This window comes from Micromys minutus (assembly GCF_963924665.1).
Source record: "Micromys minutus genome assembly, chromosome: 20".
Classification (NCBI taxonomy): Eukaryota; Metazoa; Chordata; class Mammalia; order Rodentia; family Muridae; genus Micromys; species Micromys minutus.
Window position 1 is genome coordinate 11,218,719 of NC_137955.1, and position 27,690 is coordinate 11,246,408.

Here is a 27,690-nt window from a genome sequence, read left to right on the forward strand (position 1 = left end):
TGCATCATTCAGAATTTCATGCCTCATGAAAGACACCATGGTCTGACATCAGCAGCTAGCTATTTGGCTACTCCGTCATAGGCCGTGTGACCTTTCAGAGTTGTGTGTGATAATGAGCCAGGTTTTCCAATGACTGGCTGGCTTACTAGGAGGCTCCATGAACTCCTTCAAGGGGACTGCTGAAGGTCACCAGTGCTGCAGAGCATAAACAGCTCCCTTTGGCTTGCACAAGTTCCCGTCAGCTTCCAAAAATCACATGCCCGAGACACAGAATGGCTTTCGTCTGGACCACTGTCAAGTGAAGAAACTCGGTGCACAGGTCTCAAACCCCTAGGTCAATTAGAAAATTGAGGATTTTGTGTATTGCCACTGATAAGCATTAAGCAAACTTCCCATGGGCCAGATAATTAAATAGAAGTCTCCTTAATAAACAATCTCCGTAATAAACACACAGTCACCACATACTTTAAAGCAATGTTGTTGGCATTAACCTCTAGTTTCTGTTAAGTGTCACAGCCTAACAGGCAGACAGCACTGTATTTTACACGCAAGGAAGCTAAGGTACAGAAGGTACCATACCAAGTGTGTGCAATTAACACATGACTTATGCCATGACATATGAAATCGTAACTCATGATGTGTCAACTCTTGACAGGCACTTAGATGTGTCTTATTGACACATCTAATCTTGCTCTAAAGTCTACCCCTAGCCAAAACAGCCCTTTCCAGGAGCACACAAGGGTCAGCAGGGTCCTGTAACATCTCTCTGTGGCTTAGCCCCATTCCTTAGCCATCTTTTATTTGTGCTTTGAGTTAGAATAAAGAAGGGGCTATCAGAGGTGGGAGCATCTACTTCCTTGCCTATCCACAGCCACATTGCCTCCATATATACATTTCGTCAATGCCATTTTATTGAACACTTTCTTCCTGCTGGACAGCAGACAGAATGGTACCCTTTGTACACAACATTAGTGTTTTCTGTCATCAGTGCCCTTCTGGGGACTTCTTATATTCCACAGTGTGCACAGTCTCCCCAGAGGCAAAGACTATCATTAGCCAACTAACTAGCTAGCAGGGCACTATCCAAAGATGGAAAAACAACTGAAGATTTGCTTAGCTTGGCAACCTGAGATTGTGGGAATCTTAATGATCTTTTATAATGGAATTGGAGACTAGTTTTATATTTTTAATCACTAAACTGAGACTTTTGTGGTATTTTGTAGTGTAGTATTTTATAATTGCATGCAATGCAACCAGGTTGTGCATGCACATTGCTGAGGACATTGTAGTGAGGACTGAAGGATTATGGGAATAACGCTGCCATTCTTGCCAGAATCAGAGCTAGAGAGAGGGGTTTCTACATAGTGCTGGGAGTTTAACCTCCCAGGATTTCATAGCCAGAATTAAAAATTTGACTAAGTTCTAGAAAATTCTGTAAAGGTATATGAAACTGAGTTGCAATCACCATGGTTTTTTTTTCTTTAGAAGACCATGTTTAGTTGCACCCTGACTATCCCCAGTTAAAGAACACTGAGTAATTCTCTTTTTTCACCATAGGTCTTGGCCAGCCTTCGAACTGTACGAAACAACTTTGCCGCATTAACTAATTTGCAAGATCGAGCACCCAGCAAGTAAGTTCCTCTCCCTCCCTCCTTTTCCAGCTGAACCTTTAGTGTCTTTTCAACTTGCACTGAACTTAGGACAATGCACCAGGTACCTCATCCGGCTGTGTGAGTCACCTACGTTGTTCTCTTTCATTTTCTGTAATGACTTCGAAGTGACACTTGAGGTTTGGAATACAGAAGTGGAAAAAGCAAATGTGATGATGCCCTCTGTAGAACCCCCACCCCGGGGAGAGGGGGGACATACCTCTGTTTGTTTTGCTCTTAGGACCATCTGAGGTTCATCTTGCTTTGGGAATTGTCCATGGCTTGTACTTTATTCACACCGTATTCCCAGTTCTCGTCCTAATGGCACATTACCACCCTGCAGGTTCCGCAGCAAAAGTGGTTGTAAAGCATTTGCACCCCAAGGGTGTGCTTTGAGGGATCCATTTTTTGCCAGTGGCAATTTCTGTAGAGCCTGGCCAGCTGTACCATGCCATACCAACCCCAGAAGCTTCTTGGGTTTGTTTTGTTTTGTTTGTTTTTGGACGAAACAAACTTCTTTAAGTTCCCTTCAGATACTGTCACCTAGATAGCAGCGTTAAATTGGTGACAGTTGATTTGACAGGGGTGTGAGAGCATCACACTGACTGCTATGTCTCTAAAGAGATTCTCTTCCAAACTACTCATAACTGTAACTTTGCTATAGTTATGAATTGTAATATATATATATATCTTTGGAGAACGAGGTTTCCCAAAGGAGTCGCAGCCCACAGGTTGAGAACCACTGCTCTAGAGGGGTCAGCATTTGCCTGATGTTCATGTCTAGCACCTCTGGAACCTTTCCAATTTTACCATCTCACTTTAAGGAGGATATGTGCTTTTTCAAAGGATTTGAGGGAGAACGTGTTCTAAACTTGGCCCCAGGCGGGTAGCCTGAGCTAATCACTGGCATTTTTAAACCTACTGTTTGCTCCCTGTCTTGCCATGTATGTATCATTCATTCCCAGAAAGGAGGTTCGGCTCACCCTTCACTGAATGATATACCAACATCCTCGTGGACCTAATGGTCAACATTTTTGTACTATTGTTACTCTTTGGGTGCCAAGTTCCGACATGTAAGCCATAGAACTGATTCTAGGAAAATCTAAGCAGTAACAAGACAAAGATTTGGATCCCTACAACCATACAAAAGCATAACGTCTTCATGTGCTAATACCATGCCAAGGGTCTTCTTTCTAGATGTTTACAGAACAAGGACTGAAAGTTCTTATCAATGTGTAAGTTATTAGAATAAACTGCTCTGTTGTGTGTGCATAATAAATCTTTAGCAAGAACATAACCATGCTACCTGGACCAGAGAAGCCATCTAAAACAATAAACTCTTGCTTAATGAAGCATTTACTAAGTTCACATTTCCACTTTTTGTTTTACAATAAAAATATAATCTAATTCCGATGTAAATCTTCGTACATTTTCAGACCTATACACAATTTATATGCAAAACGCACAACAATAAACTTAAGCACAGTGGTGTAGAAGGGAGGCTGAGGGGAGCCTGTCAAAGCAGACATAATGTTAGGACTGCCTTCCCTGGGTATCCTGTAGCTCAGGTGGGAGACATCCTTTCAGCAGGAGCAGTGTAAATAAAGGGCTAGCTCCAATCTGCATGTATGTGTGACAATCAAGATATCTCTCTCTCCCTCTCCTTCCCCCTCTCCCTCTCCTTCTCTTCCTCCCTCCCTCTCCCTCTCTTCCTCTATCCCTCTCTCTCCCCCCACACACTCAGTCACATATGCACACTCCTAATAGACAGCAGAGCACAGTGTAATATTAGTGTCATATGTACCCATTCAAACCTCAGCTTTGATATTCTAAAATGTTCAACTTCTCAAAATGTATTGCTTTTTTCATTAGCAACACACACACACACACACACACACACAAAATCAGCTCACCTGCCTTGAAGCTTGTCATAAGGATTAAGTGAGATTTAAAGTACACAGCGCAGTGTCAGTAAGTGCTAACCACTAAAAAAAGTTTGCACATGTGCGCATACACATGCACACACACCGAAAAAACCTTAGGTGTTTTTCAGTCATCTGGCAAGATAGGGGTTTCTTGAAGGATTATTAAAGATTTCTGTCATCTGAAGGCCACCAGTCATAGGAAATAACCTTAAAATATTATGGACATTTAATGTATGTCTTATAAATGATTTTCCTTTTCAACTTAATTTAGTTAGCACTGATGGAACGAATACTGTACTGTACACATTGTGTTGGCCTTTATAGGAATGCAGGTTAGTGGTGCGGCAGACATTTTTTTAAGGGTGTTCACAGTCATCTTGTGGGAGCTATCGGACAACTGAAAAGCAGTGAATACCAAACAGAATCTCTTCAAGTACAATGGCTTTATAGGACACTACAGTTTCCACGGCATCTGCTTAAGCCCACTATTAATAGATTCCTCTGACAAATGTGCCAGAGATGCTTCTCAATGAACAAAGCAGAAAGGAAAAACATTTACATTCTGTCTTTATTTACATGGTGGTTTAGAAGAAATCATTCACTCCTGGCAACGTACAAGAAATCAAGAGACTGTAAGCCAGAAGTAAGTTTCTAATACTGCACCAGGGAAAATTATTATACACTGAGCAAAATTTCACACCCAGAAAGTCTATTCTGCTCTGAATACCCTACCTTAGTTGAATACAGCCAGACGATAAGAACGCCCTCTCCAGGCCTGCAAAGTTTCTGTCTGTTCAGTCCAGTGTCCTTCACTCCTGAGTGTCCAACCATGAGATTTAAGTTGACTTTTTTATTTTCTTTTTCCTCCTTTTCCATCTGTAATCTGCACTATAGTGAAGGGGCATCTAAGAATCTGAATGACATCATTAGATTCATGTCACAGCTTTAAAATAACTCTTTACATTAGAATGGTGCACTTAAAACAACTTAGGATACTGAAGTCAAAAACATCACACATTTACTACTTTGTGTTTTCTTCCTTTGCCAGAAGATCACCCATGTGCAACCAACCATCCATCAACAAAGCCACCATCACAGGTAAGAGACCTGTGGGAGCTTCTTTGTCTCCTGTCTGTTAACCTGTGCCCTGTTCTTAACACCCAGGTTATGCTATGATTCTAAAGCTTTAAAGAAATGAATTTCTCCTTTTCTGTTCCTTCTTTGCCAATGTTCTCACACAGTGGCTTTCAACCCTCCTAATGGTGTGACCCTTAATTATAGTCCCTCATTTGTGGCGACCCCCCCAACCATAATATTGTAATCATTTCTAATTCCTTACTGTAGTTTGGGCTACTGTTAAGAATCGTGATATAAATACTTGTATTTTATGATGCTCTAAGGGGACCCTCTGAAAGAGCCAGTCGACCTTGAAAGGGGTCCCCACCCACAGGTTGAGAAACGGTGTCTTACACCATTTGCGTTTCTGCTCTTCCTTGTTTTTACAGATGTGACTTCGTGCTTAGGATTTGTTTAGCATCATTGTTGACACTTGTATCCGAGAGGCTGATTACTCGTACAATGTTAGCTTTGTTGTGTGTTAGCATCCTGCCCATTGTCTGAGTGCAACATGCCTTAGTTAAAGTGGAACAACAAAGCCAAATATTCTGGCACCCAATTACAAACCTCACACTTGGAGGACTAAGGGAGAAGGATTGAAAGTTCAAAACCAACCTGGGCTACTACATAGCAAGTCTGAGGTTATCCCAAGTATCACAGTGAGAACTATTTCAAAAACAAACAAACAAACAAACAAAAAACAAAAAATTTGGGGCTGGCAATAAGGTTCAGAAGTCAAGATGATGTTTCTAAGCCTATAACTTCGACGCGCCCCCCCCCCCCCCAATACTCATTTGGTCGAAATAGTTAACCCTCGGAAGTTGATTTCTGACTTCCACATGTATGCCATGGTACACACACTCATGCACATGCATACATACATACACAATAAGAAACGTTTAAAAATATAAAATGATGCATTCCTGATTAATCAATGCCCAGTTTTATATAGGAAGGGAAATGATTACTATTTCATTAGTTGTCATTGGAACTCAGAGAGCTAACAACAAATATATATTTATATGTATATGTATGTGTATGTGTATATGTATATGTATATATATATTACACGTGTGTGTATATATATATAGACCTATACATATATGCATCTACATATACACATACACATGCACACACATGCATGCACGCGCGCGCACACACACACACACACACACACACACACACAGACCCAGGACATGGGAAATGGCTTAGTTCATAAAGTGCTTGTCACACAAGCAGGAAGACTCCACTATTTGCATAAAACTCTGGACGTGGTACGAGACACCTACAATCCCAGTGCTGGGGCAGTAACATAGGGTGATACTAGGGCTTACTGACCAGTCAACATAGACCAGTCAGGAAGCCCAGGGTACTAGTGAGAGAGACTCTACCTAAAACTATCAAATGGAGAATGGTTAACAGATACCAGACATTGATGTCTGATCTCCACATGCATATATATCTACACACTCTTGCATGTTTATACTAACACATACACACATAGAAATAGGACCCACAGGTACTGGGAAAACAATACAAAGGAAGTAAGGGGCGTAAAAAGAAAGTATCCCTATTCTATAAGTCCACTTTCGATAGGAGATGTGACCTCAGCTGAACCAAATCTAGAATGATGGTCTCATTTTGCTGAACTTGAGACCAAATTGAGCTCATTTAATTGTTTCTTGAAACCTCAATTGATTCATTAAAAATAATTGCCTGGAAAAGGAAACCTATGATTTTTAAAAATATTACCAGAAGAAAATTAGCACATTCTCCAAGTTAGACCAATTCTTTTTTGGTTCAAGTATCATCTTTAAACCCCAATCTATAATCTGAAGAGGAGGAGAAGGTGCGCTTTGTGGAAAATTATGTCCTCGCCACTGTGTCGGCTCTGTGTATGTTCACCTTATTGCAGATGAGTCTGAAAGAGTTAGTGTTGGTTTCTTTCTTGTGCATTCCAGCAAGTGTGGGGAGTCACATTTTAATAGCTATTAAGTTATTGGTTCTCTCTGTCTCATCTGCTTATGATGATGTCATATTGTCTAGTTTAGTATGTGTGCGTTTCACCACTTTGGGTCTTGATCTTAATCAAAAGAAGGATAGTAGAAGTTCCTATCTACTAAAATCCATTCTCCAAAAAAAAAAAAAGAAAGAAAGAAAAATTGTGCAGTGGTTTTTGTTGTTCTTGTTGTTTTGGTTTGTTTAGAAACTCAGATTCAGTATAACTGGCCAAACAAAGATGGAAGAATGGAGTGGGCTCCTCTTTTCTGTGCTCCTTCCTGAGGGTGGTGAGGGCATATTCTGTGAGCACATGAATGGCCTTCCTAGTGAGCACAACTCCGTGGACCTCGAGTGCTCCTCCATGCTTAGGAGGCAAATCGTAATTGGGCAGTGCTCCTTTCTGCTCTGATGGTTTTGTCCTGAGAGAACGTGTGTCTGTCTTGTAAATGGAGTGACTATCTTCCCCCTGAGGCAGAGTAGGATAGCAGTGGAATGATTCGTGACCCCCAAGCACCCCCAGAGGCAGAGTAGGATACCACTGGAATGATTCGTGATGGAGTGACTATCTTCCCCCTGAGGCAGAGTAGGATACCACTGGAATGATTCGTGACCCCCAAGCATCTTGGTTTCTCCATGGTCATTGTGCCTTCCCTCCCCCACGCCACTTTGATGGTGCCCAAACCAGACTCAAGGGAGAGTGGATTCACTCGAGGTCACAGAACACGTGAAGCTCTGCAATTTTTACTATACACTGATGCTCCAGAGAGGAAATGATTATCTGCTGGAATTAGGCAATTATGGTGAGGAAGACCTCATTTGTACCTCTTACTAGTTTGTGACCGGGGGGGGGGGGGGAGTCTTATTTAAAATGGCAAACTAATTAGCTGTCATTAACTACGGAGAGCAGCTGAACCGTTTCAGGCCACAACAGATCTCTCCCCACCCCCAACACATACACTGATGAATGGACTCACGTTTACTTCCCAAGCTTTGCAAGCTAAGGTAGGACCGTGGGCAGGGGAAGTTCCCTTTTCTCATTATCTAGAAAAGCAAGTACGTGCGTAAAACCTAAATGCCACCTACAAGGACAATGACGATACTGGTGTCAAGATGTGATACTTGACCGTGAGCTTTGAGATACCAAGAAAGGAGGGCACGTTCTTCAGGGCTCCACTATGGAATGTTAGAACCTGTCTATCCTTCTGCTGAAGTCCTGGGAAAGGTAGAAAGGGGTTTTTGTTTGTTTCATTTTGTTTTAACGACAGTGGGGACACATTCAGATAAAGCTGTCTTCTTAGCAATCTTGCATAACATTTGGGGTGGCAGTGAGTGCTTGCAGCTGTCCTGCTTATGACCAAGACACAAGACTTCTGTCCAACCATTTTGCATTCCCAGTGCCTAGAACTGAGCAGTAAGGCCAGAGCACAGGGTTGTCTCAGGACAGCTGTATGGCCCTAAGTGGATGTTGTCTCTTTTGCTCTGACTCAATGCCATCATCTGTAAAGTGGTACCCTATGCCCTCTAGATCTGAGTCAAGTTTGTGCCAGAACTGTTCCCTGAAGAGGCATCACTCTTTTCAAGCTTTGTTTCTAGAGTCTACCCGAGAAAGCTCACCTGAGTATATCTATTCAGGCTGTCTTACCAAGTACCGTACGTTGGACTATTCATTTATAAATCATATCATTTATCTTTCAAAAGTTCTGGAGACTGTAGTCTGAGATGGGGTGCCAGCAGGATTGAGCTCTCCTGGTTGCAAAATATTGTTTTCTGGATACTGCTCGCATGGTGGACAGGGGCAAGAGGTTGGAGCCCTTAGTGAAGGCACAATACCTATTCTAATTCTCTCCCTTGGCTATGACATGCCATCAGACCAGGGCTTAGGACTTCAGTTTGAACTTTAGAGCTACACTAGCCTATTCAGTCCACAGCGAGGAACAGTGGGAGGAACAAGGAGATGGAAAAAGAAAGGGGAAAAGAGAGAGATGGACAAGCCCGAGAGCGCTGAAAGCAAAATGAGTGGATATTTTCCGAAGTGGCCCAGAGTGGTACGTGTCTTCCATCTGCCAAGATGGGGACTTTTGTTGTCCCACCTCTGTGCCCTTTGTCCCTCATTGCCATCACAGACCCTGGGCTGTCATGACTTGTGAAGGAAGCTTTTGTTTAAAGTCTACAAACCTACTTTTGCTTTGTAGTTCCTTGACAGAAACTTCCACAGTCTGACTCGAGTTCAAAATGAACAACCTAAGAAACTCAGGTGGCTATGTCTGCTAAGCACACTTTCTAGGGATTGCTCTGATAAGATGTTTTACACCTCCAAATCTGCTAAGTTTTAAAGCCAGGGAAACGTTTAATTTTCACACCATCATAGTTAAAACTCTTCAGTCGCCTGCCAGTCATTATTGCCATTTAGGAGGGGTGAAGACGCGCATCTCATATAACCTGACAGTCCTTACAGAGAAAGCTGCTAGAAAGGCCTTTAACTAGTCATAAACTGGCTATGGGGACCTTTAGCGAAGCACACTGCAAGATGTGCGGTTTTCACCGCAGGAAGTGCAGTACTTCAAGCCTGAATGTGACTCTCTCCCCTTAGCTCTATTTTCTAACTAGAGAACAGAGGTATGTGTTCCTGGCAGTACTGTCCCACGCTTCCCATTTGTTCCTAACTCCTGTTTGCTTGGGAGCGTGGAGGTTGCAGAGGACAGCGATGGTCTTCTCTCATTTCTCACTCTGCACAGCTCCGTGATGCCTTTGTTTTCACGTGGTTTATCACTTAGGATTAGGCTGACCATCTGGTGTGGAGCCAGTTACTTGTACCAGAAGCAATGAGGATGTCGGGCCAGTAGAGGCCAGCAGAGAGGCAAAAATGCCTCAGGATGAGAGGACAGAAGGTACTTTTGAGTGTTCCTTTCACTTTAAAACAAGGTTGAGAAACTTAACCTGCAGCCACCTCTCAGCGCCTTGTCATTCTCAATACCACTTGCACTAGGAATCTTGATTTTGCTATGTTCACACTCTTTGTGTGATATTCAATTGAGAATTTTCATGCGGGAATAAACCTCAAAGAAAATCGATTTAGAGGTCTTTGTTGGAAGCATGAGAAAAACGCAGGCTGCCGAGAGGAAACACTACTTTGTGGCTGAGCTGGGAATACATCCCCATCCTTGCTCTGCGCCCAAGTCCAAAACCCTGACCCCCGAAACATAAAAAAGCCAAAAACAAAACCCAAGACAAACAAACAAAAAGCCACTAGAATAAGTAGCCTTAGTAAGTTTAAAGAAATGTGTGCTTAAAAGAAACCAGCAGAGACTATGGAAGAATGTTCATTTCTGAGTAGCAGGTAGCTTTAGACTATTATGGACTTAAAAATCACAAAATATCTTGGCCCAATATCTCACTGGAAATGTCTTCATGGTTAGAGCGATTTGAATAACATCTAGTAGTCATCTTAGAGGTAGGGAATAGCCAGCCTAAACAATGGGCCTATGCTTTTGTCTCTCAGGTCTTAGATCAAAACAACATAAGCTGTAAGGTTGCCTTCTCTGTCCCTGTAGAGGGGACAGCAGGAATGACAAGCATAAAGCAATTAGCACAGTGCTAGTTCTGGAAAAACAATCACCATTCCACTTTGAATTGTTTTAACCTGCATACTCTTGATCTCATGGAGAGGAATGTGGCCTCTGAATAGAATTCTGCCAATCAGGAAGCAGAGGATTACAGATTGAAGTATCTGAATGCTAGTTAGTCAAAACCTGGAGAGAAGAAACTTAATCTTCCGCTGTCATTGTTCTGAAGGTCCACTTGATAAGTTGTTAACACAACCAGACACGATATTTAAGAGAACAATGGCTTCTCTTAGGATGTGGCTACTTGTTTAAACACTTTCAGCTTATTAAAGAAAAAAAAAAAAAAAAAACAAGTAATTTTTGGTGATAATAATACTAGTAATTATTTAGATCTTTCTTAGTCTGTGTGTCCCAATGCATGTGTGGGATAAAAAGAGTAGTATATATTATTCATAAAATATACCACACTATATTATATATTTAAAATTATATATGTACATACATATATATGTATGTATGTGGTAGGAGCTTCCTTCAATAAATGAGAGAGATCCACGTGTAAGAGCTCTCTGGGTCCCTAGTCCGCCCTAGGACACAGTGAACTGCAGTGTGTGTAAGGACCTCAGTAGAGCGAACCATCATCAGAGAAACTCTGCCCCCCCACCACTAGCTCTGTTGTATCACCTTTAAAATTTTCCTGACGTAAAAGAAAATCTCATGGCAAAGGACCCGTTGCTCCAGAGAAGGCAAGGTCAGTGGGCTCTTTCTGGGTGTGTCTGAAAATGTTGCTGATGCCTTCTGCTTAAAAACTTTAATGAAAATGTAATAAAGATTACACATGTTCATGATTATACAGGTTGCTTGTAGGTCTTTGCTTTTATGTTTATATATATACATATATATGCATATATATATGTATATGATGGCTAGGTATTCTGATTTTTTAAGCTAAAACAGTTAATTTATAAACCCACCTCCTCTCTAATAAAAAGACTTCTCTGGGGAAAATGAGATTTGTCTAACTACATGTACATATGACTCTTTTAATAGTTGAACTATTAGAATAATAAAAGGCTATTTTCTTCCTTTACATATGACTTCCTATTTTTTTAAACTTTATTTTAAAAAACAAAGATAAAAGAAAAAAATTTAAACATTTTTGCATAAATGTATACAAATACAATTGTGTCCGTGCTTGGCTTTTTTTTTTTTTTTTTTTTCTTTTTTTTTTTTAAGGTTTGATACTCTGCATTAAGGTCTTACTATTTACAATGAGCAAAAAGTACATGTAAAACAGGGTGTAACCCGGAATTAGTCAACGTGTTCTTGGTGTGTAAGGATTGAGCATGACTTTTTTTTCTTTTCTTTTCTTTTTTTCTTGAACTTCGCACAGTCTGTGAGTTGTTTCTGGGGCAGTCTGAGCCTCTGGGGTTAGCATCCCACTATCAGTGACTGCATATTATGTCTGTTCTTTTGTGACTGGGTTATCTCACTCAGGATGATATTCTCTAGATGCAGCCATTTTCTTAAGAATTTGGTTAAGTCCTTGTTTCTGATGGCTGATATGACTTCCTTTTTAGCTTGTATTGCTGTCTCAGGCTTTTATTTGGACAAGCAAGCTATAAACACATACATACACACACACACACACACACACACACATATACAAACACATATACACATAAACATACATACATACACAAACACACATTAACACACAACAAATACACACACATAATAAACATATACATAAACACATAAGCATACACTCACATACACCACACACACACACACACACACACACACACACACACACACCATGACTTTTCACCAGGAACTGGTAGAAGTTGCACTTAGACTTGCAACAATAAAGACAAATGACATGCTGTAATCAACTCAGTGTTAATTATTCTGAGTCTGACTTGGATACTTTAGTTGAAAGAATGGGTTGCTGCTTAAGATACATTTATCTGGCAAAACCAAAGGCCAAGAGCAGCCCTTAAGTTCTGAGCTCTGAAACCAGTTTTCCCCTTCCTAACTACCAAATTTCCATACATTTACTTAAATTCTTTAAGCCTTTGCCATTTCCCCAATTAATTATAAGTTACTGATGAGCATGACACTTTATCTCCAGACTGTATTCATTATATTTTTGGTATTGTTCATCTGGTCAAGGGTCATTTTCATTTTCTAGCCTTTATGAATCACAGGAAACACAGTAAAACGTAACTGCTAGTTTCAAAGAACTCACAAACCAAAAGGGAAAGCACAGTGAATAAGACGGAGGTGCAGAAGTTCTACCCCATGACTCTGGGTGTGGGGGAGAGCTCTGGTTTGGAGGGAGGGGTGGCCATCAACATACAGGAGCCCCTGAGCCTGGTCATTAGCACTTTTAATGCATCTAGTGACTAGGCCTGGGTTTCATTCCAACACACAGAAGGAGGCAGACAGATTTCCATGAGGTTGAAGACAACTCTGACTACATGGTGGAGTTCAAGACCAGTGTCTTAAAACAAAGAAAAGGCAATTATAGCAACAAAACAGAAAAGAATATGGTGTTCTCTGTAGGGGTAGATTACCTGAAACCTGAAACAGGAGTGAGATATTGTAGCATGACCAGGACATAGGGAACAGAAGAGGACAGTTCAAAGTGTGTGTTAGCAACTAAGTATGTGGCTGCAAAGGTAGATTAGAACAATGTTAGTAGAGCTTCATATAAACATCATTGGTTTCATTGTATGTGACATAGAAAATCATCAGTAAATTCTTTGGTTAGTCTTGTGCGGCTGAGATTGAAACCAGAGCCTCCTGCAAGCTGGCCATGTGCTTTATCACTGGGCCACAACCCCACCCCCAATACCATCATTTTTTTCCCCTAGATGTTTGTGTGGTTCTAGCGGTCAAACTCAGGGCTGTCAATCAGTTTCCAATATGGGAACATACAACATATGTACCTGAGAATGACAGATGGAAACAGTGTGGGACATGTACATGATAATGTCCTTTAACCTGGGGTAGTGGTTGGGAAACAGAAATACTTCAGTAGATCATGTTCAGAGATTGGTTATATGGGAAAGAGAGGAAACCTTTTAAAAGAAACAAATCACACAGAAAGAAACCAATATCAGCATTTTAAGTATGTAGTAGTTTTAAAACACCCCAAACATTAAATAACATTGAAATTCTCATTAGGAAAGTTTTTTTAATGGTTTATGAGAAAAAGATAAAAACTTAGAAAAGCTCTTTTATTCTAAACAGTATTTTATACACATTTATGTAATGAAGCTGTTGCTGGATGTTAATGAGGGACTGCTAGGCACAGATAGAACTCCACTACACATACTCTAATGATAAAGTTCACTGTTTCTCAGTCCTCGGGTGGCAGCCTCTCCTGGCCTTGTGTACGAGAATGCTATGAGCAAACACTATCTGTATTTTCACATACTGTTTCCTGTGTGTGGAAGCCCTCTGCTGGTTATTGATCCCATAGCAAGACCATGCTCTTTTTCATTTGATGGGGAACGCTAGTTTGAAGCTAGGAAATATATGTGTTACCAATGACCACTTCTCAGTGTTGCGTGGTGTTACAAAGAGAGTCGAAATTCCCCTATGGGTCTACATCAAAGAATTCACCACAACTAATTGCTGGGCATTTCTGAACCCAATCCTTTGAGTCTTATGATCAATAAAAAGTCGCAGATAAAACACTTGATGCTCCAAATACAGAATAGGAGGATATTAAAGTAGGCAAGAATACTGCCTAGGTACAATGTTATCACTGTATTGGTTGCTGATAAATAGTTGCCAATTGTTGACTTTTTGGAAAATGCATAGAGTGACACCCCTTCCCCTCCACACACGTGACAGTGAGCTCTATACACTAGATAATATGTTTGAAGTGCTAGGGGACCAGAGATACAAGTTGACATTATTATCTGTCAACTTCGTCATCACGTTCGTCATCCTCAGGGTCGTCATTTTTGATAACTCTCAGAAACATATACAAGGTTTTAATTAGCCCAGCTTGTTCCAGTTCGAAGAAAGAATGGAGCACCTTCATGTACATGCTTGTGTCCGAGGTAGGAGTCAGTTGGGGACATATGTTTAGTAACTGTATTCTTTTTGTCTCCACAAACAGGGTACCAAGTCTCCTTTTCAAAAATCCAAAGGGAAAAAATAACAAAAGCTGCTTTCCACAGCCACTCCCTCTGTGTTCTAAGTGTCTCCCACCCTCTTGAAAATTAAGAACTTTTTTCAGGCATACTGGGAAAATGCAAAGACTGTATGGGACTAAAGACTTAAAATTCCTCTGTAGCTAATTTCCTGGTCACACTGTTTAAATGTCACCCTGAGTTAATTATCTCTCAACCAAGAGACGGTTCATTCAGAGTCCCCTGTCTTTCTCTATCTCAAGAATTGCTTCAATATTGATTAGAATACACAATTAATACTGGCATTAAGAAATATTAACATTTACCAATTTAAACATTGTATTTATGTGATTTAATCCACACACTTGGGAGGCAGAGGCAGGTGGACCTGTGTGAGTTCAAAGTTAGCCTGGTCGACTTAGTGACTTCCAAGCCGGCCAGGGTTACAGAGTAAGACCCTGTCTCAAACAAAACAAAAGCAAAACAACAGGGTAACAATGCAAAAAGGTTAACACTGTTGCTATTCCATCTTTATCAATAAGAAACTGGGCTAAAGTAAACTACTCTTGAGCATTTCTGAGAAGTCCTGGAGCTGTGGAACCTTGGGCTATCTTGATCCAGCTTTCAGAAGCATTCATCTTTGAAAGAACATCATGTATACTCATCAGGGGTGGGGTGGAGAAATCTACATTTTTTTTTTTTTCTCCTCATTAGCTTGTATGGAGACCTACATATCTATTGCTCTCTTCGGTACGACATTTCTAGACATCTCCCCAGCTCTCCATCACTCAAGTGCTCTTATTCCAGACATTTCTGATACATCTTTTTTTTTTTCCTCCTCATTAGCTTGTATGGAGACCTACATATCCATTGCTCTCTTGGGTACGACATTTCTCGACATCTCCCCAGCTCTCCATCACTCAAGTGCTCTTACTCCAGACATTTCTGATGCTCAAGCATCCAGTGCTCTTTTCAGTCAGTATTTCTGTAGTTTGGGTTACAGCATAGACAGCTCAAGGGAAGCATTTCTTCTCATGGCTTTGTTGTGGGTGGACGAGCGTGGCTGTTTAAGGCATCTACCTGCTCATGAGCCCATCTCTGTTATTTGCATATTTCGCCCTGACTTATCATGTGGAAACTGTCATTTCTGTGTCTTCCTGGGTTTGTGGTTGATTCATTCAGTCCCTGGTCTGGGCAGGACTGCTTAAACCCTGAGAATTCACCAAAGCATAAAGTGCCTCTTCTGGGCCTTAGAAACACTACCCTAGAGTTTTGGGGGACATAAGAAGCCAAAATGTGTTCTTTCTGTGGAGTGACAGAAAACATTAAAGTTTTAAAAAGAAAAGAAGGCTTACTCATGAATGAATTCATGAGCAAATGAAGTCAGGAAGAGAGGACAAACGGAAGATGGATGAAGGTTTGTCCTAGAAGATAAGTCCCTGTCTACGGGTCACTGAGACGGAAGAGTGGAAATGGTTTGGGGGAATGATAGAGGAAGTTGGGGAGCCTGAGAAAGAAGTCTGGGAGCAATAAAAAGAAGGAATGTTTTCAAAGAAGTCAAGAAAGGAAGTCGAAGTTGAAGAGGGTTGGTCATGGCGTGCACTGTAGTGTGATGTCACTGGCTGCTAACTTGCTGTTATTTGGCAGAATTGCCTATGTAGAAAAAGAACTATATTTCCTTCCTTCCTTCCTTCCTTCCTTCCTTCCTTCCTTCCTTTCTTCCTTCCTTCCTTCCTTCCATTTTTCCTTCAGTGTTGGGACAAGTGCTCTAGAACTGACCTCTACCCTAGTCTTCCTCACACTTGTCTGAGTTCCAAAGAGAATAGACATAGCTATGCCTACAAAGAAAGGGAGGGGGGAGAGAGAGAGAGAGAATGAGAGAGAGAGAGAGAGAGAGAGAGAGAGAGAGAGGGAGGGAGGGAGGGAGGGAGGGAGGGAGGGAGGGAGGGAGGAAGAGAGAAGACAGACAGAAGGAAGGAAGAAAGAAATAAAAAGAAAGAAAGAAAGGAAGAAAGAAAGGAAGAAAGAAAGAAAGAAGAAAGAGGAATGCCTGTTTCTTTGGCCAGTTCTTTCTACATGTTTAAATTCCTAATTGTGCACACAATCTTAGTCACTCCATTTTCATGTGCAAGCAATTAAGACTCATTAGCAGCCCTCGCCCATGGTAGGTTTTTTTGTTCCCCATCTGCCACGAATCAGATCCCTCATGTTTGACTTCGAAAGAATATGAAAGTGCTGTGTATTTTGTTCGGATTGTATTTATATAACATTTTAAATGGTGTAAGTGAACATTTGCAATCAGATCAGAAACTGGACAAAACAAGACATCAAAGAAATCAGTGAAACGGGGCAAAAACAAAAGGTTTTTTTCCCCCACTAATATAATAGGAAGGGGTAAAAAGAGAACCAGTGTTTGGTAAACATTCCTCACTCATAACTATTTATCTTATGACATGAGCGTGTACTTCACTTCCTACTCTAAATATTAGTTATGTATAGTCCTAGCTCATAGGAAGAAGCCAGAAGGAGAAAGGCAAAGCACAGGTTTGTTTGTTTGTGGAATAGAATACAAAGCTAGAGGCTTGAATGCTAAGAATTTCAGAACTCAACACTTTTGTATGATGCACTGCTCATATTTTAAAAAATCAACCCAAGACAGGGAAGTGATGGGTCCATAAGCAAAGTGCTTTTCACATAAGCACAAAGACCTGCATTTGGACCCCCGGTAGTCAGGTAAAGGCTGTGCACTGTGGTCCATGACTATCATCCCAGCCTGGAGGAGGTGGAGACGGAAAGATCCCTAGGGCCTGTGAGGCAGCAGTCTACCCACACTGATGAACTCCAGGCTTTGCAAGAGACTGTCTCCAAACAGCAAAATGGAGCTGGTCGTGGTGGCACATGCCTTCAATGCCAGCACTTGGGAGGCAGAGTTTTAGGCCAGCCTGGTCCACAAAGCAAAGGCCAGGACAGCCAGGTTTACACAGAAAAACTCTGTCTTGAAAACAAAACACAGTGAAATGAAACAAAACCCAAGGTAGAGAATGAAAAAAGACATTGGACATCTACTCCTGCTCTCTCTCTCTCTCTCTCTCTCTCTCTCTCTCTCTCTCTCTCTCTCTCTCTCTCTCTCTCTCAGGTACATATGTCTATGTGCATGTGTGCGCACACACACATACACACACACACACACACATATATGCTCTTCATACACATCAAACAGTTATTTATAATCACCTCTGCCAGATTCAATTTCTACTTTTTTTTCTATGATTATTTTTTTTTACATTAGAACAAGAAGTAGGAGCTAAGGTCTGGTTAAATTAGGAGCATACACACACACACTCACACACAAACATACACACAAACACACACACACATACACACACATTCACATACACACTAAGTTCTGGCCCAAATAAATGTATGTGAAACAATCACCCCAAAATTCAGCAAGACTAAAAAAGAAACTGCCTAACTTTTCCTGGAGTTTTGGAAACTAAAATATCAGAGATGAAACATGTGCTGTGCCCATGCAAACAGTATTGTGTGTTCCCCTTCCCCACTTGGGTGAAAGCTTGAAACACACCACTAAACCTCCTATGGTAGACCTCCATCTATGTATCTTGGGTTATTTTGTCTATCGGCCTCTTAAGGATTTAATAAGGTGAAATGTTTTGGAATCACTGGATGAAAGGCTTTGCAAAGGTTCAAAGTATTGTTGTTATTTTGGGCAGTCACACCTGCAGGTTTAAAATCCTTTGTGCAAACCAAGTCTGGTCCTCTCACATCCAGTCTTCAAAGAAGAGCTGGCTTGGGCATGTGACAGATTCTCTTGGGAAAACTAGGAGAGTCACCACCACCCACCAGTTGTGTTTGAACATAAACATCAAATGGCACCCAGGAAAAGTAACAACCTCCTCATGGGTGATCTGAAGCCAAACACAGAAGATCTAGCTGAAGCCAAACACAGATCTGTCAGATGAGGTGGGGCAAAGGGCCTGGAAATAGTTAAATAAAGGGAAGGAGACATGGAAAGGGAGAACACTGTGCTCTGCACCAATAGAGGCTATGCTCATTAAGCAGGAAGGTCTTGGGGAAGATGCACACAGGTATACGTTGTCAGAAATCAAAGATGTTAGTCCTTTAGTGTCATGAGCAGTCAAACTGTGCTGAGGTCCACAAACTTCTCTGTTGATTAGTAACCTCCCTGGGATCTAAAAAACAAAGCAAAACAAAAACAAAATCCAGAGATACAGGAAGACATAGCAGAGGGAGAGACTAGTTTAAAGGTGAAATCAGTGTCCAGATACAGAGGGTAAGAAAGGTTCTGAACTAAGGAAATGTCCCAGATAGTAGGAATAGAGAAAGTTAAAAAACAGAACTGGGTAGTGACTCTTGATTGTATGATTCTAATGACAGATGTCAAATACTTTTGAGACTGTGCTAAATCTTGCAATCCTTGCTAATAAGTGTAGGGTAAAAAGAGTTCTCGGGTCCAATATCAGGTATAAACACTAGTTTACCTCAGTGACCAGATGAGCTGTACTTCCTTTAAGAGAAGTGTTCCACACATTAAATACTGCAGAGAAGCAAGTCTCATGACTATTTTTGAGACAGGGTCTCTCCCTCTCTCTGTAGCCCCATACTCTCCTGGTGCTCACACTACATGGCCCGGACTTGCCTGGAGCCCACAGTTATCCTCCTACCTCATTCCTTCAAGGGCTGAACTTACAAGTGTAGTGAAGCCCTGGGTAAGACTCAATAGTGTGTGTGTGTGTGTGTATGTGTGTGTGTGTGTGTGTGTGTGTGTGATTTTTTTAGACTGAACACCTTTAGGAAGTACTCTGCTCACCCTTAGCCCCTGGAAGAGTAAGGAACTGTAAGGTGACCATCCCAGTGGCTTCGGTCATCCCTAGCCTCTGCTTTCACTTTACCCGTAATCAATAGAGGTTCCTAGGAGCGAATGGTCCATTAAGGACTTCTTTGCCACTACCACTGAAATTCTGATGGGTGTGGAAATGGTTCAACAGGAGAGGGCTTGCTTATGATGTACACACTTTGGGCTAGATCCCTGGAAACACACACACAGAGACACACACACATACACATTCACACTCTGAGCCTGGCACATCCATTGCTGCCATGTTTTCTCTGCCAATTTTCATGACCAAAACAAAATACCACAGATTGGGTAATTTATAAAGAATGGAAAATTATTTTCTCATAATTCCAGAGGCAGGAAAGTCTAAAATCAACATACTAGCTTCACACAAAAACTTTCTAATCTCATCCCAACGTGGTGGGAAGTGGAAAGACCAATGGGAAAAAGTCTCTCCTTTCACTCTTATCAGACTGCCTTGTCCATTCTGAAGAAGGCCATCATACTTCTGTTTGTTTTTTTGGTTGCTTGGTTTTTTTCTCTTCTTTTCTTTCTTTTTGTTAAGACAGGGTTTGTCTGTGTAGCCCTCACTTTCCTGGAACTCACTCTGCAGACCAGGCTGGCCTTGAATTCAAGGCTACTTGTCTCTGCCTTCTGAGTGTTGGGATTAAAGCTCTGTGCCACCATGCTTGGACTGGAATACATTCTTCAAAGAACCAAATGGTGGTTATTGTAATGTTTAAAATGAAGTTTCTCTACTGATCCTTATTATATTTCTCACTCTTTATCTTCCCTCCTCTTCCTCCTCCTCCTCTTCTGGTTTTCTCAAGATAAGTCTTCTCAGTGTAACAGTCCTAGCTGTCTTGGAACTCACTGTAGACAGGCTAGCCTCTAACTTACAAAGATCTGCCTGCCTCTGCCTTCCAAGAACTGGGATTACATGTGTGGGCCACCACTGCCTAGACCACCCCAATATTTTTAACATTGACATCACAGATTTAGCATAAGACACATTAAAACCTGTGCTCCTTGTTCACCAGGCTTGACCTTATGACACTTTTCTGTATCTGTCCCTTCTTTATTCTTGACCAACAAAATTCCTTGAACTATTGAATTGAACATGAAAACAGAACAAATTCACTCAAAATTATAGTAGGCAGTTCAAGATTAATTAATGTCTCAAAATAGAGCTTTGGGTACTGAAGACAGAGTGAATACATTTTGTAAATTCATTTTCCTGACTGCTCTGGAGTCTCCTCACTGTTTTGGTTTTGGCTATTATAAGTTCCAGGATGACTAAATCTTAATAAACTGCTAGTATATCCAGAGTTAATAAAACTTAATATTGGTTTATCATCAGTCAATCAACAAAAGCTCTTTACTTTTGTATTCTGAATGTCTGAAAAAATATGTCAAATGTAGGCCTTCCCCTAAGAGTGTGATGGGTTGTAGTTGTACATATTAACAAAAACCAGAGACTCTTATAGTCACAAGACTACCAACATGTACAGATTAATCATAATATTTTTGAGGCAGCAGAGACCAAATCGGGCTAATTAAGCAGTGATGGTTTTCAACTAACATGATACTTCCACTGGGTTTGAAGTTCATGCTCAGGTTGAGAAGAGGGTGTGAGTAAGCCATCCCCAGCAGCGGAAGGCCTTCCCATACAGGACCATTTGCTGTTAGGAAAGGGAGATGGTCACAGATGGCTCTCCATTGCTCATTTGTTCGCTATTGGGAGCCTCACGGTCACAGCACAAAAACTGACCTCAGGACTTAGACGGCAGAACCAAACTCCCAATTCTCCCCCTATCTAACTTCTGTTCAGGATTTTCCCCCTAGGACATGGAGGTATCAGAGTAAATAACATCTAAGGATCTAACTAGCTCTTTCATGATATTTTGTGATTTTTAAAAACGCATGCTTCTGATTTACTGCTTCTATTTTCTTTCTTCGTATTATGATAAGAAATGAATGAAAGTTGTGTCAAACCAAATGTGACTTCCACTCTTTCTAATGTGGATATGAAAGGGCAACCTTGTCACCATTTGTTATTTTCAATTTTCAACAAAGAGTTAAGAGAAATTTCTGGATCCTGTGGTTAGGCCTCCTCTCCAGTTGGCAGAGGTCTTTATGTGGACTTGATGGTTGCCCAGAGCAACAAAATATTAGGGACCAAAACATGTTCAGAGACTCAACTGTGTAAGTGACTCAGGGCTGAGCAGATCAACTGAAGCCCATACTTAGCTAAAGCAGGTATTTGCCTGTGTGTGTGCACTGTCGCTTCCCTTCAGCATGATCTCAGACCATCCTTGCTAAAATACTCCAACATACACTGAAATACACTAAAACGAGCCAGGCCTGAACCTATGGACAGGAGTTAAACTCTTAGAAAATGATATCCTTTCTTTAGCCATGTTTCCCTCTTGAAGGCAAGAAAATATAAACGAGGTGAGAATACTGATTGGAACTTTGAAGAACATCTACCAGGAACACTATGAAAACTCAATAAAAATTCAGTGTGAGAGCTGCCCATCAACACCAATTATCTCTTTGGAGTCAGCAGAAGGGGCCCACAAAAATCAATACCCATTGCATTCTCTCTCTCTCTCTCTCTCTCTCTCTCTCTCTCTCTCTCTCTCTCTCTCTCAATCTCCCTGTCATACCCCACCCCCATGGAGCCAGACATTTCTAGCTATGGTCTCAATTAAAATGTGGATTCTTAAAAAAATAGTTTTTCTGTTTCCAAACTTCTTAAATCTTGAGGTCATCTTCTCTGGGTTCCATCAGCCTGGCTCCATGATACCAATTACTACAGCTTGTTAAGAGAGTTATTAGTATCCGGGAGTTGTGTCTTTTGCCCCTATTTGTTGTTGCCTAGAGCAAGAATTGTAGGAGGGTAAGTATTAGCCAAGTCTTGTTACTTGAAGCCTTTCCTCTTTAGCTGTTTAACTGGGTTCCATTAATTATGTGTTTGCTTGGTGGTGTTTTTTATCCCCCACTACATGTCCTTCTCACTCCTAGTAAACAGTACCATTATGATAGCAAGAGCAATTATATTCCTTAACTATTTCTCATGAATGCTGACGGCATGCCATTACAAGGAGGAACTGTTCTTGTTGGCATGCTGAAGTTGTGATTTGAAATGAATATTGTGTCTGAGTGATTGGAAACCTAGTCCTAAACTCAAGCGGTTCACCATGATGACTCTCATCTGGGCAACCACAGCAGCTGTTTGGAAACATGGCTCGAGATCACTTGCTTGCAAATGTCTTTTTCCATATGATCTGAGGGTAGAACCCATATATGTTACTCGATGTGCTGAACACATGTGACCCTGACAAATGACTTGGCTGACCTTGAAAACTACAGCTGTTTAGTCACCGTTGAAAACAGCATTACACAAGTGATTTACTAGTCTTAGTGTTTAACCATTTTCTGCTGAGCCACAGAACTTCTGAACCCTCAGGGGAAAACCGTATCATCCTGGGGGTGAGTGCGGACATTAATTTTACTACATGTTTTGAAAAAGATGAAATAAGACTCTGATGTTACAGGTTGTTTTTTTTTTTTCCCCAAGTACATGTGGCTCTATTTTGCTTTGTTATTAAAAAATTAATGAAGAAATCCAAGATTGACTTTTGTTTCTTTTCCACTCAAATCAAAAGCAGTCTGTATTCTCCTACAAAGATCAAAGGTTTGTGTGTGTGCTACAGAATGTGTTCCCTGCTTAGGTATTACCTTATAAAAGGCTAAAGTTATCTTTTAAGAAGAACCCATAAATGATCCAAAAAATTTTTTGGTGTACCATTTTAGCTACAATTTGGTTAAAGCAATAATAAAAGACATGAGAAATTCTTAATATTTATATGAAAACATCAAGTTGTTAGGTTGTGGCTACATACAATTCAATGAAAGCATGCTTGTGTGAGGTTTTGTTTTGAGTCCTAGGACCATAAGGGTTGGGGTTGGTGAGCAAACACAGAAACAAAATTATAGAAACTTGTATATCTTAAATATATACAATAAAATAAGCTAAGAAATTATGTGAGACCCGGTCTGATGACATCCTGTAACCCTATGAGCTGAAGCAGAACTGACATGAACTTAGAGCTGACCTGGGCTGAGAGCAAGTTCTCAGTCATACTGGGCTACAGAGGGAGACTCTGTCTCCAAAAAAAAAAAAAAAAGTTTGTTTTCTTTTTAATCAAGACAGATTCTATTTTCTATGTGAAAGGAACCCAGAGTAGAAAGTCTGAGACTGACACTAAGGACCACGTGTCTTTCAGATATTTTCTCGTCACTAGATCATGAATACTGTCCTTGTGGTTCATGATGGCTGCCTGAGTTTATGCCTTCACAACTAAGTGGTGAACATCAAGGTAGAGGAAGGGAGAAAGAACAATCCTTCCTTCCTTCTGGAATTCACTTTACGGAAGTCCTGCACCATGTTACAACCTACTTCACTGCAAAGACATCTTGGTAGTGCCCTTTCCTTGCAATCCTCTAAGTCAAGGATTTCAGTTTCCTTTAAGCCAACAAACCTTTATTTAACCTCTCCCGACTATTCAGTTCAAGTTCCTCATCGGCCTATTCTTACCTGTCTCGGAAAACCCCAGTCCTCTTTGGGACTGACAAGCTGACCTTTCCATTATCTTGTTATATGATCTCCTAGAGCCAGGGAAAAATAAAGACTTTTCATGGTATCAGATGACCAGGACACGACATTTGGCCTTCAGCCTGCCCTTTTCCTCCCACCTTGGTTCTACACATTCCTCCTTGGAAGCCTCTCACCTCAGTGTCTATCACCCCTCAGCAATGGCTCCAGCTGTGGCTTTGTGAAGAGTGTCATCAAGCCACAAACTTCCTCATCATCTGCATCCTTCTACGGACACTACTTCTGGTCCCTTCTCCTTGCTGCTCTTCCATATGCATTTTTCCTGTCTCTCCTCCCATCTTCCAGGCCCTCCCTCACCCACCTTCCCTGCTCTTCAAGCTCCTCCTGATTCCTTGTGCTCCTCTATTGCTAGAGCTCAGTCTTAGACACGGTACAGGGCGAACCAGGAGCAAAACTCTTTGCTGACCCTTCCTGTGGCTCTCCCTCCCCCAGATCAGTTATAACTCATCTTGTTTGTCCATTCACTGCCTGCCTTTCAGGTACACCTCCACTCCAGTTACACTTACAGTGAGTTTCTGTTTGCCACAGCTCCTGACCCTTCCTCTTGAGCTCTCTACTCATTTCTCAAATACTTGAACAGGCTTTTGGGGTGCTCTCTTACCCCAGATCTCACAGTCTTCTAGCTTCTCTGAAGGCACCTCACCATCCTTCATGAATTACGTTCCTCACCTCTGCGAACAAGGAAACTCCTTCGCATTTTCGAAGGCTGCATTCCCCTACAGCAGTTGTATTTTACATTACGATGAAGGTGATTTTTCTAATTCACACTGCCATGAAGGTGACCTCCCCAATTCTTTCTGTGTCTTCAGGTGATTTTTGGATTATTCATACAAAAGTCCTGGATCAGATACCACGTATGATCCAAACTGAACTCATGTCCTTCTTGCAAATGTGGATTTTTTTTTATCCTGCCTCAAATGATGCAGTATCTTATGCCAGATTGAAGCACAGAACATATGTATGTGTGCATGCTAGTGTGTGCGTGTGAGCAAATCAATATAGGGCTCTTTTCTGAATGTGTCTCAGAACTGTTTTCTCTGTAACTCACAGCTGCTCTTCTAGCTCCTTCGCTTCTTTGCAGAATTGCACCTGGGGTGGTTGGTGTTTTCCAAACGGTTGTCGCTAACATTTTATCTTTCTGAAAGACACAAAGTTGGATAGAAAACAAAACACAGCCACATCTAAGGCATCAAGGATAAACAGCGTATTAAGTCCACAAGTACATTTTGCCATGAACGTTTATTTCTCAGGACAGGCCCCCAAATTGGAGAAACACGTCCTTAAATGTCATATCTCTGCTTCCTGCTGTGATCTGTGCTGAAGCTAAATCTTCATCCTTGAAGAGTTACGTGGGAAATACTGTGGTCCTGCTTAAAGAGAATAGAAATAATAGGCTGACTTGACAACGAAGGCTCACATTTACATGCTTGAATCTGACGGGATGCCTGCTCTCTCTGTTCCTGCTTCACCCTTCAGTACCAGGCAATTTCTTCACCCACCTGCCATGTCTCATGATTCTTTTCTTCACTCACCTCTTCATATTCCCTCAACTAGAACTCACTTCCCATGTGGTTGTCTGCTTTAATGGGATGCGAGGACAATGCAAGCTCTGCCCCACTAACCAGGTTGATCCCCCCCTGTTCTCTGGACTTGGGTGCTCGGTAGTCTTGGTAGCCAACCCACATCCAGCACCACACTGAAGAAAAGACCCCACAGACTGTTATAGGTCTGGATTCTAAAAGGCCCCATACCAACTACATCAGTTCTTTGGTTGTCATCATCATAGGGTGCTGGGGCAGCATCATGCCTTACCTCTGGGTTTTCAGCAGACTGGAAGTAAAGGTGGTCTGCAAGTCTCCCAAGAGTCGTCACAGGGATCCTTGGGAAGACTCAAAGCACAGAAAAACAAGATACCTGGAAGTCAGCAAGACAGACTTGTTATCCTCCTCCTACCCTGTAAGGAAACTGTGTGGAAATGCACTTAGCCCCTTTGACAGACATGAATGAGCCAAGAGAAGCAGATGACGGGTCGTCCTCCCCACACAGTCAGTCTGCAGACTCAGAGTGAGGAGACTAGGAGAGCCAACGCCATTCTGTGTTTGTTTAGCTGGCTAATGTTTTAAAGAAACTACATGGACCTAAAAAGGATACCAGCCATACAGTGGTCCTTCCCCACAACAACTCCTGCCCAATGGATGAGCGCACTGTTTATTCAGCTTTATGGAAACACTGGGAAGCGTGTCTGGGATGTAACGGGCATATGACAAGTGTGCAGTCCCATGCCAGGTGACCAGAGTACTCCTGGGATGAGGAAGTCAAGTGGACTCATTTTTTTTGGTCTGTTTTTTTATGGCTTTTTGTTGTTGTTGTTGTTGTTGTTGTTTTTCTTATCCACTTTTTGTTTCTGTGTCTGTATTTCTCCATCCTCTCCCTGTGAAGGAACTGAACGCCAGTGTCTCTCTCACACCTTCCTCCTTAGCTTCCCTCTCTCCACTCTTCTTCCTCTTCTCATAGACAAGAAGCTGGACCAAATCATGCCTCGCTTTTATGTGGTGGGCCGGTTCTGTTGCGTTTCCTGGTCTTGGACCGAGAGCCGCCTCAGTAGTCAACGCTGAACCCTGGACTATGAGACTAATGAGAAAAGCAGAATTCTTTCAAGTAAAAGGAAGTGGTTTGTGTTGTGGGGAAAACTTGGAAAGAAACGACACCAAGAACACTAAGGGCTCTATTTTCCTCACTCCCGACAGCTGGGTTAATACATTTCAAAATACCCAGTCAATTGAGTTAATTCCATCAAACAGCTACTCAATGTAGTAAAAAGGAAGGGAAATAAACAGACGGTTTTAGGAACGACTGCTTAACTTTCTGGAGCCTTGATCTTACTCATTTCTAGGGAATAAGTTCAACTGCAAGGAAATGTAAACATGCCAACTGCAAACTATTACAAACTAAGTTAATAAGAATGGATTTTGAAATGTATATTCAAGATATATACATATTCACATATACATACACATATACATATGCACATACATATATATTCCCAAGTGTCATTAGGATAGAGCAAAACAAATACAATAGGCCCAGGCCTAGATTGTAATGAAGGAAAAAGAAAAAACTAAAATTGAGAGAAATTCATTTCTTTTCTTTGTTTTTTCACTCTCTCCTCTTTTACACATTCCTGTCCTTTACCATCCTGTCCTTACCTGTCTACCTAGAAATAGTAACTGTCCAGCAGCACCCTAAAATCAGACCCACACGAGTCTAATTTTTATTCTCAGAGCAGTCTTCGGAGACAGACAAACTTATTGCCTCCATTTTCTGAAGGGGGAGGGGGAAGAAAACATTAGGCTCAGAGAAATTCAGGGCAAATTCCCACAATGGTTATTCTGTGAGCTCGGGTATATTAGCTGGGTTTATCAAGAGGCATAGAACGTATACATTGAATATGCATATTAAAAGAGCATTTACTAGACTGGCTTATAGGCTGTGGTCCAGGTATTCTAATAGTTGTCTCCTGATACATAAGTATGAGGATTCAGTCTACGAGGCTGGATGTCTCATCAGTCCCAATTTGGCACTGGGCTCCTGGAGGGTTCCTGGAAATCTACTGATATAATTCAGGTGAGGGGATGCATGGGCAGCAAACCAGATGAACTTGCCAGCAAGAGTGGGGGCAAGCAGGTGAAATGCAGTTTCCTTCTTCCCTGCCCTTCTGTGCAGCT

General features: G+C 41.5%; 1 protein-coding gene across 8 annotated transcripts in view; it reads left to right on the forward strand.

Moving 5' to 3' along the window:
* The window catches only part of PDE4D (phosphodiesterase 4D), a gene marked incomplete at its 5' end in the record, with an annotated part of 1,034,128 nt that overhangs the window by 863,661 nt on the left and 142,777 nt on the right, over window positions 1-27,690 (forward strand). For all 8 annotated transcript variants that reach the window (XM_080933670.1, XM_080933668.1, XM_080933671.1 and 5 more), the window contains 2 exons: window positions 1,558-1,631; window positions 4,623-4,672. In XM_080933670.1, coding sequence (XP_080789796.1) covers window positions 1,558-1,631; window positions 4,623-4,672 — 124 coding nt within the window. The remainder of the gene's footprint in view (window positions 1-1,557; window positions 1,632-4,622; window positions 4,673-27,690) is intronic.